The 10,000-nt window shown below is 36.7% G+C and overlaps 1 protein-coding gene across 1 annotated transcript in view; it reads left to right on the top strand.

Moving 5' to 3' along the window:
• LOC122357123 (translin-associated protein X-like) overlaps window positions 1-10,000 on the top strand; it is a 12,475-nt gene that overhangs the window by 1,954 nt on the left and 521 nt on the right. Inside the window, 3 exon segments of the mRNA XM_043256389.1 lie at window positions 1,736-1,865; window positions 6,970-7,079; window positions 9,743-10,000. The exon segment at window positions 9,743-10,000 is cut by the window's right edge and continues 521 nt beyond it. Coding sequence (XP_043112324.1) covers window positions 1,736-1,865; window positions 6,970-7,079; window positions 9,743-10,000 — 498 coding nt within the window.

Genomic DNA, 10,000 nt, shown 5'->3' with positions numbered 1-10,000 from the left:
CGGTCTGCTCTTGGGGTGAACTTGCTGGGGCGACCAGTCCTGGGCATGTTGGCAGTTGTTTTGAAAGCCCTCCACTTGTAGACTATCTTCCGGACAGTGGAATGGCTGATTTCAAAATCTTTTGAGATCTTTTTAAATCCCTTCCCAGACTCATAGGCTGCTACAATCTTTTTTCTGAAGTCCTCTGACAGCTCTTTGCTCTCACCATGGTGCTCACACTCACTTCAACAGTCAGGAGCACACCAAACTAAATGTCTGAGGTTTAAATAGGGCAAGACTCATTCAACATGCAGAGTAACGATCTACTAATTATGTGCACCTGGTGTGATGTACCTGTGTGAGATCTGAGCCAATTTAAGAGGGAATACATGTGAGGGTGTCCTGTCTTTTTCCTCAGTTAGAATAGGCATTTTTGTAGAATGACATGTACAGAAGATCTTGAAAAGACTTTTCTTCAGTTTTCATTGTTTAGTTTGATTACTTTAATCTCTCTGTATTGTTGAAACTGAGATGAAATAACCATTTATTAAAAATGTTACAATAAAACCACATGCTTTCAAAGGGTGTCCTAATTTTTTCACATGACTGTATATATATATATATAAAATTTTTATTTATTTATTTTTTCTGTTCAGACGCTGGACGGTTGTAAAACATTTCACTGCGTGTCGTACCATGTATAAAATTTGAATTTGGGAAAAATAAATAAATAAAATAATTCAAAATAATGTTGGATGAGTTTCATGACACACATATGATTAAAAATGCATTATTATTTCACATACTACGTGTCATTATTATTACATTTATTCTTTATTTTATTGCGTTATTTATTGTTCAAGCACGCAGAAGTTATGTGTGTTTATTAGTGCCGACAAATGATTAATTGCATCCAAAATAAAAGTTTTGTGCGCTGTGTAATTTATCATGTAGATATAAATCCAAACACATACGTGTATATATTTAAGGAAAACCTGTTATGTTTGTATATTTAATAATATTACATATATCAATATATATGCACATGCACTTATTTTTTTAAATATACCTTATGTGTGTGTTTTAAATAAAAATAAAAAAAGTCCTAAACCTATTTTATTATTTTATTTTCAGTGTAAATAAAATGTTTATTCTCCCCCAAATGCAAGATAGATAAACAGAAAGAGCTGTCCCTGCTTTTATTATTATTATTATTATTAATAATATTATTATTATTATTTGAGTGTTTAAGGACAATATCTAGCCCTCGATTAAAATTAAAACGCATAATATTTGATAAAAGATTTTAAAATAATGTTGACACACAAATTATTCAAAATACACTTTATTTTTATTATTAATTCACATAATACACAATCCTTATATATTTAAGGAAATTTATATAAATTCAATAATATATATGCACATGCTCATCTTTTTTAAATATGCCTTGTGTGTGTTTTAAATAAAAATGGAGTGTGCTTTACAAGAAAATACTATTTAATGTTTAAATCGAAGTTTTGTGCAACTTACCAGCTTTTTTTTGTTGTTTTGTTTTAAAGAGAAAATAGTTTCAAAGTATGTCTATTTTAATTAAAATGTAAAGTAAACGAAATATTATTTTGTTTATTCTCCCTAAATGCAAGACAGACGAACAGACCCGCCCCCGCTTTAATGAACGGGGAGAGACAAGCGAGAGATAAAGGCGCCTGGCCGAACGCATGTAAAGAAGTGTGTTTTTTTTCTTCTTCTTCAGCGCCCGGACGCCGAGGAGATCCTCACCGAGGCTGACGTCAAACTGGATGCAGTGAGGCAGAAGATCGGGCTGATCGCAGAAGAACTGAAAGGAGAAGATTTACACCAGTTTCACCGGGCGTTTACTCCAGGTGTGACCACAAACACACTCGCAGGTTCAGAGAGCGCTTTAAAGCCGCTTCAATTGCTTTCAGCGCAGTGCGACGCGATTGCTCGTGGCATTTATGCGCCTGTTGCGTATGCCAATTATATCAAGCTTTAATTAACTTAATAAGCTCTTGAAACTAAGTTTTTCACACGACAAGAAAGAAAACAGCCAAAAGACACTGCCAAGTGTGGCTTTTATAACGCTTTGTCCATTTATATCAATAGATTTCAATTGCAATCCATAGTTTTTTAAGGCTGTTTTCTCAAAAATGAGCCTTTTCTTACACGGCAAGCTTTGCATTTTTATTCCTGTCTATATCCTGAAGGTTTTTACGGAGGGGTTTGTTCGTATATAATTAGCTCGGTGATATACAACATGTCGTTCCCCCAAAAGCTGTCAAAATGCATTGTATTGCAAGTGTTTTCTGATTCGTGGAGCGACTAAATGACTCTAATATGTCATAAAAAATGGACATCATCCAGTGTTTAGATGTTTGTTGTCAGAATGTATGCAAATTAGCTCATTAAAATAATGCCTCATTTGCGTATTTAAATAATCTATTAGAAAACTTGTAATATAAAAGATCAACGAGGCGATAATTATTAGTACATTTTTTCTCGCCTTCATTAAAAACGAAGCTCATTGCGAATTAAAAAAAGAGAAAAAGCTGCAATGACCTTTTACTTTTTACTTTTTTTTTTATTCAGAGGCGGAAACGGCCTCCATAAATCTCATCAATACTAATTTTTTCAAAGTAATAAATAAGACTTTAATATTGCATTGAATTTAGTGCAACTTTAAGCTCGTGACGCTAAGACTTCATTCCCATACTGCTTACTTTATTCTAAAAAAAAAATAAAATAAAAATAGCACAACTTTAATACGGTATAGCTATAACTATTTCCAAAAGCGTCATGACTTTATTCTCATAAATTAGATTTTATTCCCAAATATCATATTTATTCTCAACATTTTTTTTTTTTTAAATAGCGCTGATGATGCTACGACTTTATTCCTGTAATGTTTACTTCTAAAGCGATAAAAAGTAATGCAACTTTAATTTCGTATAGCTGCACCTTCATTCTTTTGCATTTTTTTAATTTATTTATTTATTTTTTAATTATTATTTATTTATTTATTTTTTAATTTTTAATTTTTAATTTTTTAATTTTTTAATTTAATTAATTTATTTTTAATTCCCAAAAACACCTTGTTCTCATAAATTTGACTTCATGCACAAGATATTCGATTTAATCTCACACTTTGACCTCTAAAAGTAAACGTTTTGCTCCGACTTTGCTCTCACGGTCGAGGTGATTCTTGAATCTGGCCGTCTTCTTCTTCTTCTTCTTCTTCATCTACATCTGATTGGCCGCTGTGGTCTTTTCCAGCCGTTGTAAGCGAGGAGAGGGCAGACGCGACGCTCTGGCGGGCTTCTGAGGAAAGCGTGGATAAGGCAGGGAGGGACTCGCGAATCCCTGCGTTATCTGCCGAGGAAGTCGTTTTTAGATTATGCGCGCTGAGAAATCATCGGAGGCTTTCTTGAGACGTGACCGAGGTCAGATCCCGCCAATTAGCTTTGTATTCGGTGAGCTTTATTGGGCCGTGACCCCCGGTAAAGCCTTTCGAGAAGACATTAAAGGTCTAGAGATGTTTTTAACGCAAGAAGCATTAGTGAAAATAATAATAATTAGGTGACCTTAACCGGTTGCTTCATTAAAGCTGTCTGAATGGTCTTATTTATGAGATGAGTGCACTTAATAATTAATGACGAATCACCAGGGCAGACCTTAAGATTAATAGTGAAAAAAAAAATAGAGACGTGTGCTCAGAATAAAAACAAATTTGTGAATGTTAATTGTTTCCCAAACTCTGCACTTTATTTTATAAAATTTTATTTTAGTTTATTTGCTCTGTTTTTGTTGTAGTAACAACATTTCTTACTATTTGTTATTATTATTGGATTTATTTGTTATTGTTTTTTCTCCTTTTCACATCTTCTTTTATTTATAAAAAAAAATTGTGCCATTTCTTTCTAATTATTTTCCTGTCCATTATTATTATTATTATTAATTCATTTAATTAATTGTACACTTTTTTTTTTTTTTTATTCTTCTGTGAATAAAAGAAAAAAAAAGCAGCATTTATTCAAAATAGAAGCTTTTATCACTTTTGTTTCAAAAAAAGGAAAAAAGTAATACAATTTTAAACGATATTTTCCGAATTTTAGTTTTAAATAAATTCTGTTTTTCTTTTTTTTTTTTTTTTTTTTTTTTAAAAACATATAAAATCTTTTTATTTTAAATATAAAAATATATTTAAAAATATAAAGAAAATGCAAAAAAAACCCCCAACCTATCAAAACCCAACCTGTGAGCGTTTGACTCTTGACCGAAGTTCTTACGAGGCCGTGTAACGCTATGGGACATCTTTTGATTGTTTGAGTGCTTTTCTTACACACACACACACCAGTGGTTAACTCATTCTGTTCATACTCCAGATTCAGGTCATAAAATTATGACAACAACAAAAAGCATTTATTCCACTGTTTTTAGCTTTCTTAACTAAGGTGACATTATGTGAGAAATACATTTGTCTCAAAAAAAAAAAAAAAAAGTTTTTTTTTTTTTTTTCATACGATCCTTATAACAGGGATATTTGAGTGTCATTGAGATTTTTAATAGTTTTATTCATATTTTATATTATGTTAAAGTTTTATTTTTATTTTGCTATATTAGGTTTTATGAAAATGTCAATACTTCTTCAATAACCCCTGGTTTATGTGTGTATGTATATAAATATATATATATATATATATATATATATATATATATATATATAATGTATATATATAATGTATATGTATAATGTATATGTGTATATATATGTGTATATGTATGTGTGTGTGTGTGTGTGTATATGTATTTGAATTTATATTTATTGTGCGTATAATTCTATTACTTTTGTATATTTATTATGTATATACAAATACATACACTTGCATGTATATAGTTAGGATAAATGTGTTGTTTATATATTAAATATATTTTTATATAATGTAAAATATAAGCATAAAAATATTTAAATGCATATCCATGTAAATATTTTCAGAATATATACTCTGTGTGTGTGTGTGTGTATATGTGTAAATGTGTATATACATATATATATATATATATATATATATATATACTGTGTATATATATATATATATACTGTGTATATATGTGTGTATATATATATACTGTGTATATATGTGTGTATATATATATACTGTGTATATATGTGTGTATATATATATACTGTGTATATATGTGTATATATATATATAGACTGTGTATATATGTGTATATATATATAGACTGTGTATATATGTGTATATATATATAGACTGTGTATATATGTGTATATATATATATATATATATTATATATATATATATACTGTGTATATATGTGTATATATATATACTGTGTATATATGTGTATATATATATACTGTGTATATATGTGTATATATGTGTATATATGAGTCAGATGTTCTAACAGACAGACAGGTGATGTAGTTGTAAGTTTAGCTGGAGTTAGTGGTGTTGACTAGTAGTCTTAGTGGGTAAGGTGACTGTCCGGACAAATTAACCTCCAGAGAATAGTCTTGCCGAGGGAGTCTCCAATCTCATGCTCGATAACGTTATCTCTCTTCCTGCTGAGCCTGAGAGAAGACAACAAAACCTCCTGTACGTGGAGCGTTTGTGGGAACCGCGGCCTGCTCAGCATCATAAACAGCCGCTGCGCTCCGGCCCGAGACTTTTGTTTCCATTTTCATGTCGAGCCTCGTCACGCTGCGTGTAGAACTGAGCGCGGAGCGACAGATAAGAAGGACTTTGATGTTAATTGCCAGTCCAAAAGTAAAGCTTAATCACGAAGTCTTCCGTCCTGTCATTATTGGCCTGGTGTTTATACAAGAGCTGAATACAGTTTAGTCAGTCAGAAAGAACGTCCTATAAATGCATTTGATGCTCCTAATAAAAGAGAGAGGAAAAATACTAATATTGAATAACCCATAGAACTATTTTCCTGCTCACCTGAACACACTTGTATGAAACAGTAGCCTAGTTTGTGCAAGTACATTTATTAAAATTAAACATTTAAAAGTTAATGTACTGATCTTGATCTTTTCTGCGACGTTAATATAATATACTGTCAGTATTTTATGAGCCTGTCTCTGGCATCCCAATGAACCATTTTTCTTTATTTTATTTTGTTACAAATACAAAGTGAAGCAGCTATAGTGATTCATTAATCATTTGATCAATTTCTGAATTGAAAAGTTTGGTATCGACAGTGACTATGTTGGCCTTTAAAAGGATCAGCAGCCTCGTATCGAAAAAACTAAATTAGTTTTATCGCCCAGTCCTCTTGAAGACTCGAAAAGCAGAAGATCAACTGAATCAACTGAGTGAGTCATCTATGCTGGAATCACTCCCGTTGATTTCAAACGCGATCAATCGCTTTTAATTTTGACATGAAATGATTTAATTGTGATTTTTAAGAGCTTATAGTACACTTTTGAAGTCTATTGCGACTCAAAATGATTCGCTGATTCGGAATGCTCCAATCGAATCGTGAATCGTTTGAGTTCACTCTGGACTTTGGAGCAGGGGGTGGATTCGCGTCGCGAATCATTTGATTCAGATCAGAACTTCGAAGCAAGCTCACGAATCATTTGGCGAATTGAAGTCGTGATCTGCAGTTATGGTTCATTATTCGTAATAATTCATGGATCGCGAATCATTTGATTCAGATGATCATTCTAATATTAGGGTCATGACGCTGAAGACTGAATTAATGATGCAAAAAAAGTCTGGTTTTTACAATTTACGGTACATTCACGTAGAAGAAGAGTTATTGTAAATTATAATAATGTTTCACGATGTTTCATTTTTTTCTGTGCCATTCAAATAAATGCGTTCGCGGTGAATCTCACCAAAAACATTGTGGGCTTGTGAAGTTCCCAAACACAACGTAAAGCTTCGAGAACGACCCTAAAGCGTGATGATGGAGAGAGCGTCCTTCTTTTGTGTCCAGGCATTCAGGAGTACGTTGAGGCCGTGTCCTTCCATCACTTCATCAGACATCGCTCCCTGATCAGCCTGGAAGAAATCAACGCTCGCCTGGTCTTCATGAGAGACAATAAGGTACGATAATGAACGCCATAACAGTCAGCATTATGCATTTGTCTTAATATAAACACCACTTCCTTGATGTTGTCTCGCCAAAACAGACGGGCTCCATTCCCGACAGCACTTTCACCAGGTTTATCAGATTGCTGACAATCACTCCCATCTTTGGCGGCTATTTTTAGCCTGCTTTGCACGTCTCTATTTAGACATTTTTAGACTCTTCGGACCAGTTTGAGTGAAAGTGTGTGGCCTTTGATTTCTCAGCTTTCTAGCTGACGTGTTTGTGAATAAACCCCTGTGTCGTGAACAAATCGCTGCTTTAAGGCTTGGTTCGACCAAAAAATGAAAATTAGGCTTTGTTTAACTCTGTTGAAGTTTTTTTTATTCTGCCGAAACACAAAGGAAGATATTTGAAAAAAAGGTTTGTTTTCGGTCACTATTGACTTCAATGGTATTTTTTTCCTACTATGGAAGTCAATGGTGACCAAGATGGCTAACTTACAAACTTTTTTTCGAAGTTTCATACAGATCTGGAGCTACTCGAGGGTGAGTAAATAAGACATCTTTTGGGTGAACTATCTCTTTAGTTCACCCCTGGAGGCTTGTGAGGGGCAATTTATTATGTTTGCGCCTTTTTATTTAACGTGTTTTGAACTATAAAAGGGAATCGACTTCTTACTGCAATGGCAGGACAATTTTAATGCAACTTAAATTGGATTCGCCTGAAAGAAGAAAGTCAAATGCGAAAACGGATAGAGTAGAGCAGGGTGACGTTTTACTTTTTTTAAACAGATAAAATGCAAAAAGATAGAAAAGCTAATAAATTAAATCTCTCTGTCTCTCTCTCTCTCTCTCTCTCTCTCTCTCTCTCTCTCTCTCTCTCTCTCTCTCTCTCTCTCTCTCTCTGTCTCTCTGTCTCTCTCTCTCTCTCTCTCTCTCTCTCTCTCTCTGTCTCTCTCTCTCTCTCTCTCTCTCTGTCTCTCTCTCTCTCTCTCTCTCTCTCTCTCTCTCTCTCTCTCTCTCTCTCTCTCTCTCTCTCTCTCTCTCTCTCTCTCTCTCTCTCTCTCTCTCTCTCTCTCTCTCTGTCTCTGTCTCTGTCTCTCTCTCTCTCTCTCTCTCTCTCTCTCTCTCTCTCTCTCTCTCTCTCTCTCTCTCTCTCTCTCTCTCTCTCTCTCTCTCTCTCTCTCTCTCTCTCTCTCTCTCTCTCTCTCTCTCTCTCTCTCTCTCTCTGTCTCTCTCTCTCTCTCTCTCTCTCTCTCTCTCTCTCTCTCTCTGTCTCTCTCTCTCTCTCTCTCTCTCTCTCTCTCTCTCTCTCTCTCTCTCTCTCTCTCTCTCTCTCTCTCTCTCTCTCTCTCTCTCTCTCTCTCTCTCTCTCTCTCTCTCTCTCTCTCTCTCTCTCTCTCTCTCTCTCTCTCTCTCTCTCTCTCTCTCTCTCTCTCTCTCTCTCTCTCTCTCTCTCTCTCTCTCTCTCTCTCTCTCTCTCTCTCTCTCTCTCTCTCTCTCTCTCTCTCTCTCTCTCTCTCTCTCTCTCTCTCTCTCTCTCTCTCTCTCTCTCTCTCTCTCTCTCTCTCTCTCTCTCTCTCTCTCTCTCTCTCTCTCTCTCTCTCTCTCTCTCTCTCTCTCTCTCTCTCTCTCTCTCTCTCTCTCTCTCTCTCTCTCTCTCTCTCTCTCTCTCTCTCTCTCTCTCTCTCTCTCTCTCTCTCTCTCTCTCTCTCTCTCTCTCTCTCTCTCTCTCTCTCTCTCTCTCTCTCTCTCTCTCTCTCTCTCTCTCTCTCTCTCTCTCTCTCTCTCTCTCTGTCTCTCTCTCTCTCTCTCTCTCTCTCTCTCTCTCTCTCTCTCTCTCTCTCTCTGTCTCTCTCTCTCTCTCTCTCTCTCTCTCTCTCTCTCTCTGTCTCTCTCTCTCTCTCTCTCTCTCTCTCTCTCTCTCTCTGTCTCTCTCTCTCTCTCTCTCTCTCTCTCTCTCTCTCTCTCTCTCTCTCTCTCTCTCTCTCTCTCTCTCTCTCTCTCTCTCTCTCTCTCTCTCTGTCTCTGTCTCTCTCTCTCTCTCTCTCTCTCTCTCTCTCTCTCTCTCTCTCTCTCTCTCTCTCTCTCTCTCTCTCTCTCTCTCTCTCTCTCTCTCTCTCTCTCTCTCTCTCTCTCTCTCTCTCTCTCTCTCTCTCTCTCTCTCTCTCTCTCTCTCTCTCTCTCTCTCTCTCTCTCTCTCTCTCTCTCTCTCTCTCTCTCTCTCTCTCTCTCTCTCTCTCTCTCTCTCTCTCTCTCTCTCTCTCTCTCTCTCTCTCTCTCTCTCTCTCTCTCTCTCTCTCTCTCTCTCTCTCTCTCTCTCTCTCTCTCTCTCTCTCTCTCTCTCTCTGTCTCTCTCTCTCTCTCTCTCTCTCTGTCTCTCTCTCTCTCTCTCTCTCTCTCTCTCTCTCTCTCTCTCTCTCTCTCTCTCTCTCTCTCTCTCTCTCTCTCTCTCTCTCTCTCTCTCTCTCTCTCTCTCTCTCTCTCTCTCTCTCTCTCTCTCTCTCTCTCTCTCTCTCTCTCTCTCTCTCTCTCTCTCTGTCTCTCTCTCGCTCTGTCTCTCTCTCTGTCTCTCTCTCTCTCTCTCTCTCTCTCTCTCTCTCTCTCTCTCTCTCTCTCTCTCTCTCTCTCTCTCTCTCTCTCTCTCTCTCTCTCTCTCTCTCTCTCTCTCTCTGAAGGGTGAAGGCGAGGTCACATGCACAGGCCCGAGTGTATTAACCTTCCAGATAACGCCGACCGACTACCTGCTGGGCGTCGCCGACCTCACGGGTGAACTGATGCGCATGTGCATAAGCAGCGTGGGCAACGGAGACATAGACACGCCCTTCCAGCTCAGCGGCTTCCTGCGGGAAATCCACGACGGCTTCTCCTACATCGGGAACACGGGGCCCTACGAGGTGTCCAAGAAACTGCACACGCTGCGGCAGAGCCTGGGG

The sequence above is a fragment of the Puntigrus tetrazona genome, chromosome 13 (assembly GCF_018831695.1).
Source record: "Puntigrus tetrazona isolate hp1 chromosome 13, ASM1883169v1, whole genome shotgun sequence".
NCBI classification, from domain to species: Eukaryota; Metazoa; Chordata; class Actinopteri; order Cypriniformes; family Cyprinidae; genus Puntigrus; species Puntigrus tetrazona.
This window is presented reverse-complemented; position numbering and strand designations above follow the sequence as displayed.